We start from the raw sequence: 24,454 nt of genomic DNA, 5'->3' as shown, positions 1-24,454 counted from the left end.
TTTGTGATTCAGCTTTTATTTCTCATTCGTATATCTCTTTTTTTGATCATTGATTTTGATAATTATGAATTAGAAGTTGAGTAATCGATCGTCGATCGGTATTTACATGAAGACTTCCTTTATCATTCAAGTACATGAGTCTGAGTTCGAATGTATAATTTGTTCAAAGTAATATAATTTATTATTTTCTGTAGAAATTTCAAAAATTAAAAAAAGTAATAATTATAAAATTGTAAGTATTTATACTTCCGCAATTTACAAATAATAAATTATATACATCTACATACACATGAGTCAATGAAAAAGAGATCGGCGACAGCATATATCACATTTTTTTCTCAATTAAATATACTGCGAAGTATAAAATATAAAAAAAGTTTTTCACTTTATCCAAGCCTCGGCGTTTGTACATTAGATACAAAATCATTTTTCAATATTTACAACTCTTTCATTATAAAAAAAAAATAAAATAAAATTTACCGTCTCGACTCGTCGATTAAATCATTCGTTCTCAAACGAAGCCTACTTATATTATATATACGTTGATTCTCGTCACAGCCCCATGCCGCTGAACGAGCGATTCAACGCCTCCTGCTCGCAGTACCTCTTGAACCTGGGCATGTTCAGAATGGTCGCGGCCTCGACCAGCTCCTCGACGATGCCCGGCTTGCAGTCGAAGTTCACGCAGGCCTGGTAGATGAAGCGCATCGTCTCCGTCACGGCTTCGTAGCTCATGTCCGTGGGTACGATCACCGGCACCGACTCCTCCGCCCATTTCTCGAAGAACATCCGGAAGGACGGACTGGCCGAGGAGAGGATGCACCTGTGCGCCGGCACCTCGCGGCCGTCCTTGCTCTTGATTCTTGCGTCGCTGTCGGCCTCGTTCAGAAAGTAGTTAGACACGAGCTCGCCGTTCGGTGCCACGTACAGATAAATCTCCGAGCCGTTCATGATTGTCGTCCTGAACGTGACTGTCGTCGTCGTCGTCGCACGCGCGCGCACAGGCACCAATTCCCAACGATGTATCGTGTCGAGTAAAAATTTACGAACGTACTTCGATGTGTTTTGTTTACATGTATCCGAGAGCGGCAGTTACCACTGACGTATTCGGGACTACGCGCCAAGATGAGTGTGAATGGGAGACGGATTTCTCTCGTGATATAGTCCTCAAATCTTGAATTTCAGTGCGAAATGCGCAAGAAATTCACCTGTTTGAAAATCTGGTTTACTCTCATCAGATATCAGCTGACAGGAAATTAAATTTGACTTCTTGATTCTTGATTCTTGTTTAAACATTTAAATCAGAGCAAAAAGCCAGTACAGTTACAGTTAATTAAATTTCAAATGATTCTTAACAATTCAGATTTCAAAAATATTAAATGTATTTTTTAAATTTTCACCACATGATAAGATATTTTTATAACATATTTTACTTTATTGGTACAAAAATCACTATACCACAGAAGGAAGCAACAAAGCTCCACATTTATGGAATTAATTAAATCTAATTATTTACAACAATACTTCTGGTAATTTTTTTATGTACATGCATCAATTAAGTATACCTATCATTCAATTGAATAACTATACTTTAGTCAGTATCTCTGTGACGATGATATGATGACGACGATGATGATGATGCTTCCATTGAAATTGGTTTCTTGAATGGACGTTCTTTTCCACCAAATCTCAATTGGCCAGATTCTTTTTTACCTCCAAAACCACCTCCTATTAATAATATAAAATTAACTCTATTATTTAAGGAATTAAGTTTAAGCAATAAGAAAATAAACAGTAAAAGAACTCACCAAGTCTTCTTGGCTTCCAATTTTTCATAACTCTACCAACTTCTAAATCAACGAATAGTTTATGATTGAATAGAACTAAATCATTGACCCTTCTTGCCAGTCTCCAGGCATCGCGTTCTGATCTCATTTCTACAAATCCGTAACATTTTGAATGACCAGTAACAACGTCGTATATTACTTTGACAGATACTACTTCTCCATGTTGCTCAAACAGCTAAGATAATAAAAAAATTATATGAGTATTTCCATAATATATAATTATTTATGTGTTACTTTATGAATCCACATTACCTCTTTCAAATCATTCTTGCTTACTCTAGGTCCAAACCTAGAAACAAATAAAGTTCTCTCTGGTTTTGACTTGAGATTTTGTGGAGGAACGTAGCGTGATTCTAATGCTCGAGTGATTGCTTTATCGTGAGGTTCGGTATCTGTGCCATCAATACTTCCAGCTTTTAACGCATCATATTCGTCTTTAAAATAAGCACTCCAGTTCTTCAAACTTGAATTATCCTGCAATTTATTAAATTTTTATATTCATTGTTTGATTTTATATCTTATTTTACTATCAATCATTATTAGTAATGATTATTGAATATAATTGATCTAATAATTCTTACCATAATGCTGAATTGAATTGATTAAAGAGTCCTTGAAAATCAAAAGAATCAGAAAGAAACGAACGCAAATATAAGCAAAAGTTAGAGAATATTTTGTTATCTTGTATTCAGTACATGTTTGTTATGATGTGCTGCGTGCAGTCATCTGCTTCTTGTCGTCTGCTCATATGTCAACAGACCCGCATCGACAAGCAAGTTACTCCACCTGTAGGTCGATCGCCGAACAACTGAGTGGAAAACGTGTCGGTGCATCTTCCGATGCACTGGCGCGAGTTATAGAAAAATGAACAACTTTAGGAAAATTGAAAAAACAGTTTTGAGTAAAATTCTATTGTTTTATTAAAAAAACTCTTTTTTACTTTAAATATTACAATATTTTCTTAAATTGAATGAATTTTAAAATTAAAATTAGATTTTGTATTCACTCATAAATTATCGATACAATCAATAAAATAATGCACATCAAATTTTACGCGGAAAAACTACTACAATGCTACTAATTATAAATTTTAATAAACAAAAATTGTGAATTGGAAAAATATTAAGCTACGAGTAAAATTCATTGATTTGGTCTTTATTAATTGTAGCTGGAGACCGAGAAAGGGACAAAACCATGTATAAAACTGACCACACTTCCGTACAACAAAATGGTATCAAAGGGGTAAAATCGGTCAATATCCGGAAGCTCGCGTGCACAGACATATAATTATCGTTCAGTCGATCGGGCGTTACAAAACAGTCTTGACAACGAATGAAAATTTGTTAATTTTCTTTTTTTTTTCTTCAGACGAGCTCGAGATTGATGTGGGCGCCCATGCGCTTGAGGGCGAGAATCGTGTTGACCGCCTTGACCCATCGCTTCTTGATGACGTAGCGCTTGAGGCGCACCTTGGATATGGGATTCTCCAGGGACGACTCGAACCAGCGATGCTCCAGAAGTTTGTCGGCACCGGGTCGTTTCCTGCCGGTCAGTTTCAGTCAGCCGTAATATAATAATAAAATTACCACGCACAAACCGCACACGCACAAGCCCCGTGTTAAGCGACGTTAATTTTGACAGCTCCAACCCAGGTGAAAATAGTATGTCAGATCTGACTCCAGATCTGGCATCAGATCTGGTATAAGATCTGATAAATGTACGCCAGATCTGATACCAGATCTTGTATTCGATAATCGACATCAGAACTTATATCAGATCTGATATCAGATCTGACATCAGATCTGATGTCAGATCTGAAGTGACTGTATCGCCTTTAATTAATTAAACAATAACTTTATTAATAATTAAAACTTTATAACAAATTTAGTTATATTTTAATAATCACATCGATAATACCTTTAAGAAAAATTCCTACAATATTTAGGTTTCTGATAATGTGAATTTAAATTGATTCAACAACTTTTATTATTAAGATTTATTATAAAATTTTAATTATTAATAAACTTATTGTTTAAATAATTGAAGGCATTACAGTCACTTCAGATCTGACATTAGATCTCATGTCAGATCTGATATAAGTTCTGATGTCGATTATCGAATACAAGATCTGGTATCAGATCTGATGTCAGATCTGGTGTATATTTGTCAGATCTTATACCAGATCTGATGCCAGATCTGGAGTCAGATCTTACATACTATTTTCACCTGGGAAAATTATTATTCGGTTATTTGATGTAAATCGAGTTGTTTTATTTTCGGCAAGCCTTTTGGCGTTAATTGGTTAATTGGTGGGGTACACAAAGTTAGTACAAAAACTTGTAACATCAAGGATTTGCCACTACAAGTAAGGAGATATAAAAGACTATTCGTTATAAATATCAAATTCAATTTTATTCATCATTTCTTGAGCATCTTGCAGTCAACTAAATTATTTTTTTTTTATTACACAATAATCTACATATAATTTAGAACTCGTGTCGATGAAGTACAAAAGTTGACTTTGATAACTGATTGTATAAATGATCGAGTCTATCGATTGAAATAAACATTAGATAATTTTCTGATCAATTCGTCTATTACAATACAACGCCATACAAAATAACAATCATATAAACATAACTATCCGAGAATCTATCAATTTGTCCTACGATACATGTTAATAATTTTTCAATAATTACTTAATTTTATCATACATAAGATATGTATATGCTGCGCATATAGCAACGCATCAGAGACACACAGATTGATCGCATATTATAATATATATAAATTAGTTTCAGAGTGGCAGTTATCAATCAAAGAGGATACAGGGATTAGTCAATGTTTCAGACGTGTTCACTGCCTTAGCCTAATTATCGGATGTTCGTGCCTCGATCGCGTAATCACAGTATTCCATTCTTCTCACAATTAATACTAGCAACAGCTATACATATGCTAAATTTGCCACAATACTTGCTCGCACACATCCCAACAAAAGTGACGCGACGCATGTAGAATAATTAAAATCATTGCACTCGTTGCGACTAGGCAATCGTCGAACGTAATTGTTTTATAATACAGTATATAATGGCGATCACGAAAAAAAAAAAACGTAAGAATACACTCGATATCGCAGTTAAGCCGTTGTATATAATATAGTTTCCGTTCACGCGGACAAGCACATAGATATCGGCACGTATTACATATAATACCAATTTTAGCGCGCGCAGAAACGAAATTGGGAATGTCTAATGTATACAGCAACAGTCATATTTACTAGAGAGGTTCCACGTGTTATTCGTTACAATAATATATATGTATAAAAATCATTCGCGTCGTAAAAATTAAAAATAGAGAGAGATAGCTTTCTTGCATTCGTCGTGGAAAGAACAAAGTGAAGAAGAATCACGACGCGGAGGGTCAGCGCTGATCCGAATCGTTGGCGGACTTGTTGTTCTGCTGCTGCTGCTGTTGCTGCTGCTGAACGGTGGCCTTGAAGTAATCCGCGAGCGAGTTGATGGAGCTGCGCGCGACCGAGTCCTCGCCGCACCAGTCGATACTGATGCTCTTGCGGCCGGCGCTGCTCCAGCTCGCGGCGTTGGTGGTCGGCCTCGTGCGCAGCTCCGACCACTCGTCGATCAGCTTGAGCAGCAGATCCTTGGTGCTGGTGGGCTCGTCCAGGTTCATGGTCTTGTGCAGGTCGCGCAGATCGGCGATGCGCGGCACGTCGCGACACGTCTCGCCGAAGCGCCGCTTGGCGCGTCGCCAGCCGCCGACGAACGTCGAGCTCATGGAGCTGGTGCTCGGCGACTCGTCCTCCTTGTCCGTATTGTACTTGTCGAAGCTTTGACAGCTCTTGAAGGCGGTGCCGTTGAGCTTGCGCTGCCTCGCGATCTTGGACAGCTTCTCGTTGATCTCGTTCGTGTGTTCCTCCGTTCTTTCCTGTTGGCTGCTCGTCGTGGCTTTCGAACGTAGCCTGGTACTAGTAGTCGTAGTGGAACTTTTATTCTTCGACGCGTCAACTACGGCGGACTTGGTCGACTCTTTGCTCAATTTACTAATGTTATTATTGTTATTGTTGCTTTTGTCATTTTTCTCCTCGTTGCCATCATCGTCTTCATCGTCGTCGTCGTCGTTGCTGCTGGACGCCGCGGCGACGGCCACCGTGAACGATCTGAGATGCTGCGACAGGCGTATTATCTCCTCGGCCAGGTGAATCTGTGAGACCGGATCCGGCCGGCCGTAGTAGCTCATCACTCGGCCCTCGGAGGCACGCCTGCCCAGCGCCACCTCGGGCACCACCAGATTGAAGGTCTTGGTCTTGGTCGGCGTCGTCGTCGTCGCGGCCGGGCTCAGCGGCTCGGTGTTCTCGCTCGACGTGACGCTGCCGCACGGCGACGGCCGATGATTTCGCAGGCTCGGCGGGCCCGCCGCCTTCGACGCGCTGTTCGTGTTATCGCGATGATCGAGAGGCTCGACCACGTACGGGCTGTCCGGGTGGTCGCGCCAGCGCTCGATGAACAGTCGCAAATTGTCCTTGGTCAGGTCGAGCTCGAGCTTGGGCTTGGGCTTGGTAGTAGTGGGTTGCTGATCGGAGGCTGTGCTGCTGCTGGCCGGTGGCGACGCTTCCGTCCTGGTGATCACTAATGGTGTCTTCGCCGCTGCTGCTGGATAGCGCACACCGAGCCAGGGATGCTCGCGACAATCCGTTGCGCTGGCTCGTGCTCTGAAAGCAGAGGCCAGAAAGACCAAATTGTCCCGATCATCGAACTTCGTTTTTTTTTTTTATCGTACTTGCCATTTTTGTAATTTTGCTCGATATAATGCTTTATAATCGTCACTTTTTCCGATTTTGTACACTTGCAGTTGTTTTATCTTTATTTTTTTTTTAATACGCGTGTGCGAGTCGTGTTCTTCGCGATTTGTCGGATCCGCACAGATTGCACGCGTCCAAATGAGAGAGGTAAACTTGTTAAACTATCGATACATGTGCGATGATGATTTATTTATTTATTTTTTTTTAATATTATTGTAACATTTATAATTAAGATACATAGTGCTGAAGAAAGTATCGCCGTTACAGTGGCGTTTCGTTGTTTTTAATGGATATAGTAGTGGAATGATTTTGTGCGCTTATACAAAAAGTAGAAACTTACATGAGACACACACACAAAGCTACGATCAATCGTTTTTGTTTTGTTTTTTTTTTTTTTTTTTAAATTAATTAATTACGTAAAGCAGCATATCAAGCGATTATTTCAGCGACAAGAATTATATATAGCCGCAAGCTCAAGCCACAACTGCGCTGCAGTGATCGTTATTGTAAAGCAATTATTAATATGTATGATCCAAAATCGAGTCAATTACGATCTTTTTGTCGACTTACGCGATGTCTTTGACCAGGAGGCAGCGTATGAAGTCCTTGGCGTCCTCGGATATGTCGGCGAACGCCTCGTGGTCGAAGTCGTACTTGGCGATCGTCACGTTGGCCATCGTCTCGACGTCCGTGTCGCCCATGAACGGCGACAGTCCCGAGAGTCTGCATATCACGCATACCCAACGTCAACAACAAGAATTTTGTGAAAATAGCGAGGAGGGGGGAAAAAGAGCGACTAAGCTCGACTCACAGCACGTAACAGATCACGCCGATGCTCCACATGTCGGTGCCGAAGCCGATCTGGTCGAAGTTCACGACTTCCGGCGCGACGAACTCGGGCGTGCCGAACAGCACCTGCAGCTTCTTCTTGGGATCCCATTCGCGGGCCAGTCCAAAATCGATGATCTTGATGCGATTGCCCTCCTTCGTCAAGCACAATATGTTCTCCGGCTGCGTGTACACAAAGTAGAGCGTGAGAAAAAAGTCGGTAAATTTCTGACAAATCTTTTGGCGCGAGCTTATCGCTTCATTAACGATTCTTTGACGATAATTTTCAAGTGTGAATAATCATATTTATTGTTGTCTTTTATTTTCTGTTTATCAATAGTAATGTGTCCCATTAGGAATAAAAAAAGTATACAGATATCTCTGAGTAGAAATGTTCATCATGAATAATGGCCTCATGATGAAAAAATAAAAAATTTAAATGTATCCAAATGCACGGCGATTAATTACGCTTGTTATTGTCGATTTTTATGTTACAATTGCGTTACAAATAAAATCAAGCGCATTTTAAAGGCCGTCAAAATGACAATTCGAACATTTCAATGAGTGCAACATAGCAGTTTTCAACCACTTTATATACTATACTACTTTCAGTATTGACCACTAGATGGCGAATACCGTAAATTGTAAATCTGCAAGTGGCTAAGTGAAAATTATTGTATAAGTACGAGCACGGTTTTGGAGAAAGTGAAATCATGTCCATTAATACTCACTGGTCTAATAATATAATAATGTATAATCACCTTCATGTCGAGGTGGACGATATTTTGCGAATGAACGAACTCGATGCCCTCGCAGATCTGTCGCATGAAGACCGCGCAGCTGCGCTCCGTGAGGACGAAGTCGTCGTCGATGACCCGCTCAAAGAGCTCGCCACCCTCGATGCTGCGCGCGCGTACGTGCATGAAATTACAAAATCAGTCATATTTCACAGTATTATGCGATACAAAAAAAAAAAAAAAAAAAAAAAAAAAAAAAAAAAAAAAAAAAAAAAAAAAAAAAAAAAAAAAAAAAAAAAAAAAAAAAAAAAAAAAAAAAAAAAAAAAAAAAAAAAAAAAAAAAAAAAAAAAAAAAAAAAAAAAAAAAAAAAAAAAAAAAAAAAAAAAAAAAAAAAAAAAAAAAAAAAAAAAAAAAAAAAAAAAAAAAAAAAAAAAAAAAAAAAAAAAAAAAAAAAAAAAAAAAAAAAAAAAAAAAAAAAAAAAAAACAAAAAATCATTATTAGATCGCTCACAGCTCGAGCACCACGTAGATCTTCTGGCCGTGCTCGATGGCGTCGTAGAGCTGTATGAGGCGCGGATGCTGCAGCCGGCGCATGATCTCGACCTCGCGCTCGACGGCGCGCCTGTCCTCCTTGCGGCTCGTGTTGACCACCTTGGCGGCCAGGCACAGGCCCGTCCGTTTCTCCTTGCATTTGTACACCGTGCCGAATTTCCCTCTGCGAATTATATCGTTAGGAAATCGTTTTATATTCAAGAAAAACAGGAAAAACGATCGAAAAGCGATCTCTCACTCTCTCGAGTGACCTCGAGCTTGCGCGGCGATGTTTATATTTACGTTTTTTTTTCTTCTTTTTACTCTTCTGCCCGCGCGAGCTCGCCGGGGCTTTACAGATCGTAAATCAAACGGCACTTTGGCATTAGAGCCGAGCGAGAGAGAGAGAGAGCTCGTTCGAACTCGTTCGATAAATTCCGCCCGCGACAACAAAATACAGCGCTCATACATACGCAGCATATATAACAAAAACAAGCGGAGCTTTCGTCCCACACGCATATTATATACGACGATGCTGCTGAGAGAGCCGCTGCAGCTCACAGACGCGAGACAATGGCGGACGATCTCGGGGGGCGCTCGCTCGCTCGCTCGAGCGCGCGCGTCAGCGACTGCCAAAACGCGAAAAAGCTCGAAACAATTGCGCAACGCGACCGATGACAGACGTGGAAACAAGCGTTAATTCTCGAGCGGGACAAGCAGCTTGCGGTTAAGAGTGCAAAAGTTTAAGACAGCTCGCGCGCGCGCGCGGTACGAACCATATAACGGGATGGTTGATAATATCGTAATACGGAAACGACGCAAAGGTCACACGCACGACTCTTTCTCGAAGAAACGACGATCGGATCGTGTATCGAGTTAATTGGCTTCGCACTCGTACATACTCGAAGGTCTGGGTCGATCTTATACACGCCTAAAAGCTCATATACACCGCACAAGAAACACGATAAATCACGCTCTCTTACGTAAAGCATCGCACTGCAGGACACACATTGTTCGGCTAAAGCAATTGTCACGTTCGCACTGCGAGAGAGAGAGAGGACGGCGGGGGTCGCAGTTCACGCGCGTCAACCTCCCCCCGGTGTATGCGCGTGTCGAGTGGCCAGATACACGACTATATACATTATAAAACTGCAATCGTGCGTTACGAAGTCTACGCGAGTAAAAAAAAGAAGCGTCTGAGTGACGAGCCCCCTTAGCATAAAAGAGCTTTTTTACCGATTCGATATCGTTGTATATTTGTGCGGATGGGGGGACGCCATTTACACACGCAATCGCGCAGCACGTGTATAACTCTTATAATACACGAGTCGAGAGAGCGCAATTCGAGCGCTACAAATTGTCCGGCTCATTAATCATTAGCCTTGACTTTTGGCCAAGCGAGCGTCGGCTTTTTATGTATAATAACCCGAGGTAAAGCTCGAATACGTCGAGTCCCGGTACTTACACTCGCAGTAACATTGGTAGTAGTAGTAGTAGAACGAGTCAAATTTTTGTACGCTAGCGCGAAGCTATTCTCTCGACGACGCGATTCGACCCGCTGCGATCCAAGAATTTTCATGAATCGAAGGCGCGCGTAAGCTACTCGAGCTACACACACGCGTTGGCAGATTTCGAAGCTCGCGATCGGCGCGTATATAGATGCAAAATTCACAGTTCGTTGCTATGATACGTGCAGTATGCTCGCGTAATCCATCTCGCGCGCCGAGAGCTTGCAAGCGATCGTAACTCGTAAGTATATTATAAATTTACGTTCGACGTGTCTCGCGTATGCGTGTATTGTTTCGTGCTTGCCTCGACTTACATTGGCATCGGGAAGCGGGTACCTCTTTCGTCGCGCTATATACGCGCCAATCGACAGCTCGGGCCGAAACAGGCAGGCAGCGCAAAAACAAACGATCGGCTATATAGCTCATATATCGGTGAAAGAAAAGCTATTAGCCAGAAGCTTTGCTCTCGTATACACGGTAGCGCGAAGCGTGGTGGAGGACGCGTATACGGTCGCGTTCCTGAGACGCTACGTTCGTGGAATTTATTTCTCCTCCGCAAGCTCTCGCAGCTTGCGAATCGTAAATAAATCGGCTGTTCCGACGAGCCACGTCTGTGTTTGGGTGTGTATATAAAAGCTCGAAGTTCGACGTCGAGAGCTTTTATAACGACCTTGGCGGTCCACAACAATGAAAGAGTCAGAGAGAGAGAGAGAGAGAGAGAGAGAGAGAGAAAGAGAGCCCCCCGCCGGCGAGTGGGCGGCTCGTATTATACACCGCACACTAAAAACGATCTCGCGCGCTCGAGACAAACGCGAAAGCTCGCTCCATTTGACGCGTAGCGCAAAACGGGAAACCGAGCTATATACGATATAATCTTCGCGATTGGCGTACGTACCCTTTGTATCGTATATATGCGCTTGTCTATATGTACGTATACGCGCGCAGTGCTATCTAATACCGCTGCTGCCAAATGCCAATCCCCGAGAGCCCGCGACGACGAGGCGCGATACGTAATGCCAAAAGCCTCGCCGCGACGATCGGGTACGAGCGAGCTTGCGTACGGACACTTTTATTGTATCCGGAGTAGCGTGTAGATAGTCGCGGCGGATATGCGTGTGTATACCAAAAATGTATACGACGAGCACCGCGATCCAGCAGACGATCGTGTCTATATACCGAAAAGTGCAACGATCGAGAAATTACCACGAGATTCGTAATATATATATATATATTGGTATGCAAGCTCTCGCTATTATTGGTAAGAGGTCAGATGCTACTATATACACGTATGGCACACACGATGTACAATAATGATAATGATACACACCTGCCGATCTCGGACTCGATGTTGTACTGGTCCTTGAAGTCGATCCCCTTGCGCACCGTGACATCTCGATAGGGAAAGCTCGGCTCGAGCTCTGCAACGACAACGACAAAAATACAAAAGTGAGCATGAGTAATCTTATATAGCCGGATCGAAGCAAAATAAAGACGAGAGAGGCCTTGACACGATAAATCCGCCCAAAAGAGAAAGAAAAACAACGCTCGCACGCTTTTTTCCCCCTAACCCACTGAGATTCTTCCGTAGTGCTGCGTTATATATAATTGTAATACATAAAATGTATAATCGACGACGAATATATTATATACGCTCGTATAGTTTATGACCCGGCTCGACGATGTCTGCATCCGAGGTTTAAGTTTGACACGCACACCGATCGTGTATACGTCTCTCGCTCTGTCTCTCGGGCACGCGGATATTTCGCCATTCGACCTCCTTATAGATTCTATAAATATATCTATATCTATAAAACGTATACATCAAATACAGTACGTATTCGTACGCTCGCGCATCGATTATATTCGCGCGTATATATATAATACGAATGTAACGTAACTTAATGCGGGGATAAATAATAATGATATTAATAATATCGCGGGGCGCGCTCTGCGCGTTAACGAACCCATCCGTAATCTCTATGCGCTAATTAAGCGCACGTTGAACGCGGCGCGGAGCGAGCGAACGACGTAAATCACGTTATTAAATACCTCCACCCGAGAAGAGGAAGAAGAAGTTGCGTTATGTATTATATACGCGACGATGCGCCGCGCGACTCGATTGAGAAAATTTGGCGATACATATATGTGTGTATGAGAATGAGCTCTTTGTCGAGTTGTATAGTTTGATCGAGATAATGAGCTTTTTTGTCTCCATCATCGAAATGATTGTCGGTGCGAATCTTCGTGGCGTAGTAGTACCTGCAAGCTGCCCAGCGCATGCCGCTATGTGTATATAGTACCCGATCGCGAAAGGTATTATTATAAGCTCGCGTCCTCTTCGTCTTTAGCCCAATACGCGTATTATAATCCCACACGATCTGTAGTAGTCTCTAGGCTACTGTGTACGTATGAGTGTATGTGTACGCTGGAATAGTGCACACACACTCACCGAAATGGACGTTTTCGGCCGAAATTCGGTTGTATACCGCCGCGCCCAGCCCCTAATGCCTAATAATAGAGATAGACTGCCGCCGCCGCCGCCGTCGTCTCCGCTACTCACTCACTTTTCCATAAAGCGAGTCGCTCGGTGCGCGCTTATATAGAGGCGAGGCGAGCCTTACTCTTATTATTTCCGGCATGGCTCGTGCTCGCGCCATATAATATGTGTGTCTGAGTGTGTATGTGTGTGCATGTGTGCTGCCTACGCACCTACGCACGCTTCTTTGTATACGTTTGTGTCTGCCTGCGTACATTTTATTTCACGCGTGCTTGCAAGCTCGCTCGCTCGCACACACACACACACCACTCGCACACGATGGGTCAAATAGACGTTCGTACATTTCATCTATATACGCCGTGGTTATAATATTCTTTGCTCGCGTCGAATTGGCTGCCAAAATAGACAAAATCCCTTTCTTACACGTATTATTATATAGCAGTGTCGATCGTGCGGAATTGCGAGAAAGACGAGCGTATACGATAGTTGTCGCTCGTCAACGATCCGCGCGCGATTCGAGATCGTAATTAAAAAAGAGCTTTGCGATACACGTACAGAGAGAGAGAGCAGTTTGCGGGCAATTACGTAAGTTGTTATTGTTAGTCGAATTATTAGCTCGGACGAGAGAATCGAGAGAGAGACGTACGTGAGACAGGCACGGAGCTATAATACGCGATACGGCACACAACTATATAGAGAGAGAGAGAGAGGGGGTGGAGGCAGAGAGTGCGAATTTATACACTCAGACAGACAGACGGATCATCCGGCTTCGTACTTATGTGCGCGTGCGCACGTCGGAAAGGGTTATTAATAAAAAAAGGCCTCGTTACTCTGATCGAACGATCGGCTCTTTATAATATATCGTTTGTATACCGATTGGCAGCTGCGCTTAAACCGCCTGTCGAGCTTTGTTCGTCCGAGCTTTCTTGAACACCAGTGCAAACACGCAGTTCCGTAGAGTTATACGATCGCCACGTCGCGAAAACAACGTAGCTGTCAATTGCGACGCGTGTATACGCGCGCGAAGCGAACGCGAGCTTTAACACCTGTACATAATGTAGCTCGACGACTGTCGTGTGTCGCGCGCGCGGTTGAATTATCGCATCGTCGCCGGAGAAGTGCAAAAATGTCGGCGGCGTGGCGCCTACATCCTCTATGCTCTATACTACGGAAGCGATGGCGGATGTGATTCGCGCATAGACGAGCTTGCGACGAGCTTGCACGAATATACACACACACGCATCGCGCATAATTCGCATACGGATAGCGTGAGTCAAATAGCGGAATTTATATGCGCTTAGCTAGGCTATAGCAGCAGCTAGCTGATCGGGAGAGAGAGAGAGAGAAGAGGGAAAAGCACGCGAGGCACGAGTTCGTCGACGCCGACGTCGCCAGCAGTTCCGGCAAGAGGCAAAATTGTAGCGCCGATCAATTAGCGATCCGTCATGCTGCTGCCTCTTGCTCTCTCTGTCTCTCTCCCTTTAACAACGGCGAAATAGAAACTGGCGGCAAAAATTTTCGGGGAATTTCGTCACGGCCGGGGAGGTAATACGGATGCGTATATAAGGCGATGTGTTCTGTAATAATGCGATCGTGCAAAAAAAAAAAAAGCAATGACGAAACACGATAACGATAATAGGGCATTGCGTGCTTGCGCGGTGACGAAACGTAACGGGCGACGATCGAAGATCATCGTGAGAATAATTACGTGCCACACACTATCGTCTCATGCATCATGGGATAATCATTGTTGCGATTGACACTCACCGCCGACTGGATCGGTCTCGTCGACTTTAATCATGATCTTCTTTGACGAGAGGGAGAGCGAGAGAGAAGCTGCAGCTTGCGCGAGCTTTTTTGTTGTTGTTACACGCTGCTGCTGGCCCCACGCAGAGTCGGCGGGCCTTTTACACACTATCGTTCTTTTTTCTGATCGCAATCAATCGTAAACTTAACGAGAACCAACGTATGCACCGTACGCGCCTATCCCTTCCTCGAGATGATTCACGCAATCATCCGTTCGTGCGATACGATCTCGTTGCAATGGATTACCAATCGCGAACTCTCACACGCGCACGCTAATTTATTTATTATTAAAAAATATCGACGCGATACGTAGGAAGAGAGCACCTATACGTGTATTCGCGTACGCGCGTCCGTCGTCGTCGATACGACGCGGCGTTCGCGATGAAACTGGTCTCTTGGACGATGAGGAAGCAGCGCGGTTCACAGTCGTTGGTATATACATATGTAGTATACGCGCAAACTCACACACACACACGAGCGCGCGCGCGAATCATACGAATTTAGAGTACAGACGGCGAGAAGCGTGCTTTTTACTCTCTCTCTCTCTCTCTCTCTCTCTCTCCCTCGCTCTTAAAAGCTCGCTCCGTCAAACGCACAGGCGCGCGTGTGTATGTAGTACGTGAGAACACGCGCGCGGCGCCGCGAGACGTGCATATTATTATATATGTAAAGCTGCATGTGTGCACCGTGTTTGAAGTATAATATACGCGTTATATATCGTACGTTACAAGGCGCCGGCCGATGGCGCACAGCTTGCGCGCGGACACACTCGGCGATCCGCGTGACAATGTAATACACGCGCGGTACTGCTCTCTTGATATAGCGTGGAAAAGTCACCGGAGCCGAGCTTCGTATAGCTTCGATTTTCATGTATACGCGATGCACGAGGCAACTCTCTGCACCGGTGTTGGTGTTTTTCTTTTTTTTTTTTTTTTTTTCTACTCTTTCGCGCGAGCGCACAACTCGAGAGCTTTTTCAAAGCTTTTTCAGGCCGTCCAGCTGCGAAGCGCGCGCGCTTTCAGCTGCAGCGCCACGACGAGATGCACCTTGCACACACAGACGCGTGCTTGCGTGTGATGTGTGCGCGCATGGCTTCGCTGAGCTACGACTGCTATTGTTTGACGCGATCTACAACTACATATATAGCTGCGTGTGTGTTTGTGTGTACAGCGAACATTACATACGCGTTTATGCACATAGAAGCTCTCGAGTGCGTTATGATACACAGCAGGTGTGTATAGTGTGCAGTGTGTGCAGCACGTGCTCTTGTCAGGGTTCCTCTCCACGCGCCTCACAATATAAAGAGAAAAAGGGAGATACACGACTTTCTTTTTTCTTTTCCCCCATCGTTCAATGCGCTGCTCTGGCTACAGCGGAGCTTTTATTTGACGCGAGCTTGCTCGTATATGAGATGCTTTTTTTTTATATGCGCACGTGTACGCGTTGAAACTTTTTAACGACGAAAAGTTCGATCGATTGTCCTTGCCCGGTATATTACGATCCGATCCTCGCCGCATCGCCACGAGCTTTTTTGTCAGCATCAAAGTTCCAATGAATTTGATGTTAATTGTACAAAACTACTACAAAAGTTAAATTTTTAGACAAATCATATTAATAAGACTATGCAGTTACAGTAACAGTTGAATAAAAAAATATTCATTGATTTTAAGTGCGTAGATGTTAAACCAAAAATGGAGTTCCTGTCAAAAACCATCCTCAAAACCGAGTATCAAAGTTATCCGTCTAGCATAAAAATAAAAAATTAAAATCAGACCAATAATATCGATGAAACAATATTCATTGATTTTGAGTGCAAAGATGTTAAACTTGAATTGAATTCTTTATCTGCAGCTGTTTGCAAAACAGAACATCAAAGATTGCATCGTAATTTAAGGAGGTCTGTACCCCACTTACGAACCTACAGAGTCGAAAAATTTGTTTAATTTATATCTTTTTTTCCAAATCGAATATCGAAAAACGGCTCTGTGAGAGCATTCATTTTGTTGCTCTGAATAGCTGGTAAAAATTTTAACTAATTCCACCGACTAGATTTTTCGGAAAACGTGTTTGAAATTTTCACACGTTTCCCTGGCTTGAAATTTTCAAACACGTTTTCCGAAAAATCTAGTCGGTGGAATTAGTTAAAATTTTTACCAGCTATTCAGAGCAACAAAATGAATGCTCTCACAGAGCCGTTTTTCGATATTCGATTTGGAAAAAAGATATAAATTAAACAAATTTTTCGACTCTGAGGGGTACAGATCTCCTAAACCGAAAATCAGTCTAATAGCGTAAATGAGAATATATTTATTGATTTTGATGAGTACAATTTGGTTCGAAAGACTCACAAAGAAGAAACAAGTCCAAAGGCACAAATCAAAGTGGCACATAAAATCATTAGACGCCGTGAATGTGAGATTTGTCCCAAATCATTTGGACAAAAAGGTACACTCAAATCTCACGTAAATTCTGTAGATAATCGTAGCAAACCCTTTGAATGTGAGATTTGTCCTAAATTATTTCGATACAAGGGTACTCTGAAATCTCACATGAATGCTGTACGTACTGAAAGCAAACCCTTTGAATGTGACATTTTTCACGAATCATTTGGAGATAAAAAAGACCCTTCCAATATTACATCAATGCAGTGCATGATCGTAAGAAACCTTTTGAATGTGAGATTGGTCACGAATCATTTGGATATTGGAAAAACTTAAAAAGTCGCGTGAATACAGTACATAATCATCGAGCCCTTCGAGATATTGGCAAATCTTAAGAAGTCATAAAATTGAAGAACACAGTCTCAGCAAACCCTTCGAGTGCGACATTGGTCACAGATTGTTTGGATTTTACTCTCAAAATTCACGTAAATGCAGAACATAATCGCAGATAACTCTTCGAAGTGATCTACCACAAATACATAAACAAAAACGACCTCGAAACGCACATTAATGGGCTATGTAATTTTGTAAAACTTTTACATGAACACTCTTCAATTTTGCGAAGAACAATAAATTATTCTGAACCTTTAATAATACTCTTCTACTACTTTTTAGCAACATTATCTCCGCATAGAATCCCTTAGAAAAATGTCACGTAGGATCCACGAAATTTCTTCAAGGGAATAATATTGTGTCCGAAATACTTCGTTTCATCTAAAGCACGCTATTTCGAGTGTATAAAAAGTACAATATTTTACAAAAGAGGAAACACTTACTGTCTTATAATTTATGGATAATTATTTTGCACCCTCGTGATTTTGGTACTCGTTTTTTCGTTGTATCAAACACATCACCCCGAGACTTTGACTTTTTCAAAAAAGCAACGTCTCTTTTAACATAGATTCGGAATCTTTATAATCATTCGTGCATTTCGAACGATAAGTCTGATTCGAATTTCGTCATGCTTCTTGAACAAATTTTTATTAAACTTTGAATTATTTCGAATGAACAAATTTTCTTGTACCTGTCAATCTAGGGCCAATTAATTTAACAATTCTCATATGATAATTTTAATAATACCTGCTTCGACTGCATCACTGAACGGTGACACTCAACGGTTGAAAAAATCGCACGCACAACTACGAATTCACATGCTCCACTGACACAAACACAATACAATTAACACAATTGATGGACGATAAAGCCGGCTTTCTTGCAACGAAATAATGTTTTCCAACGCAAATTGAGTTATCGCACATTCTTGAATTTTGCATACAGATCGCAGATGCAAACGGTGCAAGGCATAGGCGAGAGACTGAGATCATTAGCATTAGTCCGTTAGCGCCAAACCGCAGTTGTCATTCGGTGCCGGGCGCGTGTGTTGTCATTGCATGGAATACTTAACCTCTTGGAAGTTTGCGCAAATAAGTGAATTCGAATGGATTTCAAATAACACAAGCACCGGTGGTTGCTTTTTTAATTTAAAAAAATGATGAATGACAAGTGAAGCTGTTCTTGAAACTCAGCTGGTTATTTTGAATCTGGACAAAATCTTTATCTCAACATGTCCAAGACTTTAATAAAACAACTGGAGGAGCGACAATTGCCAAATGAACTGGTGCTCATGCGATGGTCGCCCAACACTGATCTTCTAGCTATTGCTAATGCCAAAGGTCTTTTGTTCTTTCCTTCAAATTGATTCAAGTAAGAAATATTTGTATGTAAAACTGAAATAAACAATTAAAAATGATTTTAGGCGAACTGTCATTGCATCGTCTAACTTGGCAGCGTGTCTGGCTTCTGTCAGCCCCGGAAGATGGAGAAAAAATTAAAAATCTAGCCTGGCGACCCGATGGCAAACTCATTGCTGTTGTATACACCAATTCAAAAACTCTCTGTATGATTGACATAGAAAACAAAAATATTGTCCACAAAATACCGCTAACTCAAGAACAAGTGCAATGCTCTTGCATGGCTTGGCTGTCCCTTTCACCACCAATGGAAACAAAAGATGAACTCAAACAGAATAATCCTGCTTCCTGTACTGGTGAATATTTGCCTCCTTTGCCAAATTTAAGCAGAAGCTATGGCCAAGAACCAGAAAGAAAAGAATTCACTTCTCAAATGCTTGACATGCTATTTGTGAGTTATACAATTTTTCTTACACTTTCTTATATTTCAAGTTCTTATTTCATATTTTTTTTTGCAGCTTGGTCAAGAAAATGGCAGTATTCTAATGTATATATTTGGAATGTTTTATTGTGGTATGATTAAAATTGGCGAGGGACCTATAATGGAAATAAATGGTGGTGGTGGCAAAGCTCTCTGGGCCAGTTGGAAAAATAGTGAATGCATAGTTGTTGTACAGTTATCAAGTACTATTTTACAAAATAGTAATGCTTTTTTGAATGTAAGTATATTTCTCTACAAGAGTAATTTTTTATTTTTCAAATTCAATAGTATCTATAAATTCTTTTTGTTCTATAATTTCTTATCTGTAGTTTATTTTTCTTTACAGTTAGCTAAACTCCAAGCACATATGGAATGTTTAAAAGATTATTTATCTAAATCAATCAATGCTTTGTCAGAAGCTTGGGAAACTATACTTTTGGAAATGGATGAAAAAATAGCAAAATATGCTGCTGATAAAGCACCTGGCAGTGTTGCGGCAGATTTTTTAGAACTATTAATGATTGGAGTACCAAGTCCAGATTTAAAAAATTTTTTGTTGCGTGATCTGACTGAGAAAGGATTAAAGAAATTAGGAAACAGTATAGATATGTGCTACAGTAATATTCAAGTAATACTAATGTCATAAATATTTTTTTAATCATAAACTTGTAAATAAAAATGTTATTTATAATTTTAGAAATTGGCTCTCAAAAGTCTGAGTAGTGTTGGAATGGCCCTTACTTATCATTTATCTGAAATGAAAGGAATGGTAAGGTTCGGAGGTCCATACGAAGCTCTTGGACTGAAAGAAGAAACACCAATTACCAATGCTCTGAGTGCAGTGCAATCATTCTTAGCAAAAACATCAGAGGTGCAACAAGTCATTGATCACAGCATGCGCGATTATAGAGCTTTTATAACGTAATTGATCCTTAATTTTTTCATTTTTTAAACCAGGGTATGACAAGACAAAAAAATTAATCAAATTTTATTCTTATAGGTGGCTATATACAATCATTCTCAGACTGAATGACGAACGAGTTCCTTCTGAAATGAGCAAAATTAGTCAACAAGATTTAACTTATATTGCAGAATATCTAAGAGGATTCGATAAAGTAGAAGAAACTGCAAGCAGAAGAAAAGGTGTTAATTTAGAAAAATTAGGACAATATTTGAGGCAAGATCCTCTTCAAACATGTTTTAGTCCAGAAGGCAGTGAGTGGGCTTCTATGCTTGTAGAAAATAAATGTTTGCAAAATTATCCCTTGATTATAAGGCAAGATTTCGAAGGCTCTCTTCTTCAATCTCATGATACTCTTGTTGAAGCTATAAATCAAGTTTTTGTGAATGCTTATCAAGATTTAACAAAACATTTTACTCACAGTACAATTTCATTGAAATTCGTCAGTGTTGATACTTTTTCACAAAGAGTAACAAATGATGGAAAATTGATCGTAGGAGCACCTAGCTCAGATTACAAAGTACTCCAAATTTATAGAATTAAGGCTAATAATTCAAGTGAACTAGAATTGGATAATGTTTCATACATCAATTTGTGCAATAGACAAGGTAAAATTTAGTTATTATAATTCTTTTTGGAAGATTACATTTCACTTATTTAATAAAATGATTTTGTTTCAGAATCTAATGTTCAAGCATCAGGATTTAATGGAAAATTGTCAGATCTAAAATTTTACTCACTGAATTATTTAACTTTGCTTCTCATAAATGAAATTAATAAAGAAACATCTCTGATACAACTACCTCTTGACCACTCTTTACTGAGTGATAGTAACCAACAAGCATCAATTATTAATCTAAGTGAGTTGATTGAGTCTAATTCATGTAAATCTTTTAATGATCCATTTCCAAGGTGGATAGCTGTGAGTGGGCAGAGAAAAGTTGTTGCCATTCTGAATGAAAATAAAAGAAAAATTAGAATAGTTGAAACTGAAATAGAGAACGAAGAATCAGAACATAGTAAACAAGATGTTACAGATGAAAATATGATGGACACTACAACTAGTGCCATTAATGAAAGTGGAAGTTGAATAGTGTATAGCCATTTGTATTTACTGCAAATAAGTCTGTGTTAATTTCCTTAAGAAAAATTTAGTTTATCTGAATAAATAATTTATTTTATAATCTATTTACATAATTTTGTAGTTAATTATAATTACATGTTTCACATACTTTACCAGTAAGATGCTATCCTTTCTCTACGATTTATTAGTTTATTTTACAGTTCTAACACTACAGTATCATTTCTTGAAAATATTTACAATAATTAATTAACTTTTTAGAAAATTTTAACTTAGTTGAGCGTCTTTTTGTACAAAATTTTCCCAGCAACATTTACATCTAATATTATATGTACAAAACAAGTTTTGATTAAAAATTCACTTTTAAAAGTTTAATATTTAATGTAAAAAAATATCATGTTCTTGACTTGAATATTAGTTACATTTATGAATTCACTCATAAAGGTAAATTTGGACTTTTTGACGAAGGAGGAAAGGCTTTTGAAAAGTCAACTTCCAAGCCCATGTTATCAATGCCTCCAGTAGATTCCAATGATCTTGATGGACCTAAGGGTGCACTTATATTAGGTATGTATTTTGCAGGAGAATTTTCTCTAGATTCCTCCATCACTCCTGAATAATTTAAAAGTAATTATCAATATTCATTAAAGATGAACATTTTTTAGATTTTACTTATATCTTACCAAATACATTTTGAGATCTTCTCTTTTTCATCATAATAACTAGAAGTGTTATGGCTATTCCCACAAAGAGAATCATAACTACAAACAAACCTAGTAATAAATTAGTCTGAAAAAAAATTAATTTAAATGAAATTATGATTTCAAATTCAATTATATTTAAATAATAAATAAATACCTCAAAAGAGCTTGCTTTCAGACTTTGAGGATTGCGCACAATCAATTCAACGACATGAATTTTGATCGCTGAATTATCTTCTATACCTCTTGCTACACATTTATAAAAACCAGCTTCAGCTGTTGACACACCCTTCAAAATAATGTACATTAAAAAATTCTATTTTTTTGATTCTAAGTGATAAATATAAAGTCAACTAATAATACCTTTATCATTAATTTTCCAGTCAGAACTTCATAATTATATTTACTTTCATCTAAAGCGTTTCCAGGGCCAATAATTACATCATCAGTAACTTGCCAAAACATAAATCTATGATTATCATCACTGCTTAAGCATGGTAATTCAGCTAGGTTTCCAGCGTGAACTTCTGTTACTGAAACAGAAGCTTCCACTACACCCCTAAGACATACACTGATGCAAAGCAATGCAAAAAACATATTGAATAACATCTGCAAGAAAAATTCATTCAGCTTTGATAAGAGCAGTTTTGAAATTTTCATAATTTTCATATAACTAATCAACATTGTTTTCAATAACACAAAATTATTTTTAACTGGTTAATTTTTAATCATTAAAAATAAAAATAACAAAATATTTGAGCAAAGAAAGCAACAACAACCTTCTGTAAGTTTATGCAAGATGGCACTGACTTGTTTTGATTAAAAAAAAGAACTATATTTAAGTTATTAGTTAAATTACCTTGTGTCTACTTAATTTATCTATGAAACGCAGAATTTTCACAGTGTCAGGATTGTCCATTTACAATTATTTATAAACAATTTGCTACAAATGAGAATTAAAAAAAAAAAGCAAGAGCACTTTCAGTAGATACACTAAAACACTAATGGTAGAAGTTTCATTAACCGAGAACTTGCTTTTACTTATTTATATCTCTGCTCTATTCATCCTTGGCTCATGAAGATTATTAATAGATTAGGCAGTCTCCCGCTTCAAGCATAGGTGTACATGAGCACCGACTGAAGTTTGGCCACTAACTGAGGCATTTAGAATTATTTTCTCAAACTATTCAAGTATACCGTAACAATTATCACTTATATAAGGTACATTTCCAGAAGTAAAATATATTACTCTGCGGTGACAAATGTTTTTTAACAATGTATAGACAAAATGCCATTAGACACATGCCAGTTTATCTGGTATTGACAGAACAGGTGTTTGCATTTTCATTTGCTCGTTCGAGATAATGTAAATAGGTAAAACTATTATTTAAAATGTTAAAAAAAAAATTAACTCAAATATGCTATATCAAGAGTCAAAAATCTTAAATTTAATCAATAAAAAATAAGATAAAAATATTCAATTATTTGCTATTATAATGACTAACCATTCTTGGCTCGTTCTTGTCATTTCAATTGTTTGTTTTAATAAACCCCTCCCCCTTAGTATCTGGAGTAGCGCACGAGATTGAGAAAGACGTCGACGGAGAATGCGGCGAAGAGGGCCCAGAAAGGCGCCAGCACGGCCTTGGCCGGCAGGGTCCACTGCAGAGTCTCTAGCTTCAGGCAGACGAGTATCTGCGCGCTCAACTTGATGAGCACGGCAATCATGTACCATACCTATAAATGCATCAACAAACAGAACAAAACAGAAAAAAAAGAAACATCAGCCCATTATGTCGTTGTCGGAGCTCTAGTGTCGCGCAAAATAATTAAGATAAACGTCGCGGCGAATAGGTGTCAAGTTTTGTTGCTGCTCGCGCGTTACGAGCATAATATATCTATATACCTATAGGTATATTCGTAACGCGAAATTGCTGATAAATTTTGTCTCGAAAAATAAAAAAAAAATAAGAGCCAACGAGCAGCGGCGACTCACCGTCCGGCGAATGCTAACGGCTCGCTCGTGGGTGTTCTTGCAGGAGAGTATCATGTGAAATGCGATGTAGACGAGGAGAATGTTGTCGTAGAGCCACATCGGTATGAAGACGATGAACCAGTTCCATTGTATCCTGTGGTCGAGCCTCAGCACGAGCAGTATCAGGAATATCAGCAGATTGAACCAGGTGAACAGAGCTCGGTGCAGCACAGCCATCGGAGATGCAGCTAGACGCCTGGATTCATCGGGGAAATAATAATGGTCACACTCGTCGAGCGATTATAACCTAGAAAATTTGCGCGATGCGGTTCGCGAATCGCCAACAATAACACTGACTGCTGGCGATATAGTGTATATATAGAGTGACACGAATCTTGCTGTATGTGGTATGTGTGCGTGTGTGTGTGTGTAAATATAGGAGCTTTAAAATTTAAATACCCTCGTGATACGTTGCGAGCGAGGATGGAATATTTGGAATAACTCATGAAATAATGAAACTTTTATTTGTAAAAAAACATTCGATTTAATTAA

The 24,454-nt window shown here is 40.0% G+C and overlaps 5 protein-coding genes across 8 annotated transcripts; 1 reads left to right on the top strand and 4 right to left on the bottom strand.

The window, feature by feature from the left end:
- Positions 1-1,418: 1,418 nt before the first annotated feature.
- On the bottom strand, positions 1,419-2,560 carry LOC106659860 (U11/U12 small nuclear ribonucleoprotein 35 kDa protein-like). The gene is made up of 4 exons (XM_014382577.2): positions 2,429-2,560; positions 2,100-2,321; positions 1,809-2,022; positions 1,419-1,728 (listed from the first exon to the last, which is right to left on the bottom strand). Exons 1-4 carry the CDS (start codon positions 2,429-2,431, stop codon positions 1,592-1,594), a joined length of 576 nt encoding a protein of 191 aa, XP_014238063.1. The 5' UTR covers positions 2,432-2,560; the 3' UTR covers positions 1,419-1,591.
- A 1,693-nt stretch (positions 2,561-4,253) lies between these two features.
- On the bottom strand, positions 4,254-14,924 carry LOC106659804 (calcium/calmodulin-dependent protein kinase type 1G-like). Of its 3 annotated transcripts, none has more exons than XM_023461181.1 (7): positions 14,533-14,924; positions 11,596-11,686; positions 8,741-8,944; positions 8,223-8,394; positions 7,475-7,674; positions 7,234-7,386; positions 4,254-6,573 (listed from the first exon to the last, which is right to left on the bottom strand). In XM_023461181.1, the coding sequence occupies exons 1-7, from the start codon at positions 14,564-14,566 to the stop codon at positions 5,268-5,270; spliced, it is 2,160 nt and encodes a 719-aa protein (XP_023316949.1). In that variant the 5' UTR covers positions 14,567-14,924; the 3' UTR covers positions 4,254-5,267. The 3 variants fall into 3 exon arrangements, with proteins under 3 accessions (XP_023316949.1, XP_014237992.1, XP_023316950.1); XM_014382506.2 differs by having other exon boundaries at positions 8,253-8,394; XM_023461182.1 differs by lacking the exons at positions 11,596-11,686; positions 14,533-14,924 and adding an exon at positions 9,064-9,161.
- A 3,454-nt stretch (positions 14,925-18,378) lies between these two features.
- On the top strand, positions 18,379-21,333 carry LOC106659909 (anaphase-promoting complex subunit 4). The gene is made up of 7 exons (XM_014382669.2): positions 18,379-18,685; positions 18,769-19,154; positions 19,222-19,422; positions 19,531-19,812; positions 19,882-20,105; positions 20,185-20,753; positions 20,826-21,333. Exons 1-7 carry the CDS (start codon positions 18,577-18,579, stop codon positions 21,233-21,235), a joined length of 2,181 nt encoding a protein of 726 aa, XP_014238155.1. The 5' UTR covers positions 18,379-18,576; the 3' UTR covers positions 21,236-21,333.
- Positions 21,334-21,379: 46 nt separating this feature from the next.
- Positions 21,380-23,521, bottom strand: LOC106659910. 2 transcript variants are annotated; one of them, XM_014382671.2, is made up of 5 exons: positions 23,433-23,521; positions 22,291-22,536; positions 22,085-22,216; positions 21,910-22,015; positions 21,380-21,838 (listed from the first exon to the last, which is right to left on the bottom strand). In XM_014382671.2, exons 1-5 carry the CDS (start codon positions 23,433-23,435, stop codon positions 21,663-21,665), a joined length of 663 nt encoding a protein of 220 aa, XP_014238157.1. In that variant the 5' UTR covers positions 23,436-23,521; the 3' UTR covers positions 21,380-21,662. The 2 variants fall into 2 exon arrangements, with proteins under 2 accessions (XP_014238157.1, XP_014238156.1); XM_014382670.2 differs by lacking the exon at positions 23,433-23,521 and adding an exon at positions 22,787-23,081.
- On the bottom strand, positions 23,488-24,139 carry LOC106659668 (transmembrane protein 60). The gene is made up of 2 exons (XM_014382346.1): positions 23,924-24,139; positions 23,488-23,664 (listed from the first exon to the last, which is right to left on the bottom strand). Exons 1-2 carry the CDS (start codon positions 24,137-24,139, stop codon positions 23,488-23,490), a joined length of 393 nt encoding a protein of 130 aa, XP_014237832.1.
- Between the last annotated feature and the right edge of the window lie 315 nt (positions 24,140-24,454).

Source organism: Trichogramma pretiosum, unplaced genomic scaffold (assembly GCF_000599845.2).
Source record: "Trichogramma pretiosum strain Unisexual culture from Peru unplaced genomic scaffold, Tpre_2.0 scaffold36, whole genome shotgun sequence".
Lineage (NCBI taxonomy): Eukaryota > Metazoa > Arthropoda > Insecta > Hymenoptera > Trichogrammatidae > Trichogramma > Trichogramma pretiosum.
This window is presented reverse-complemented; position numbering and strand designations above follow the sequence as displayed.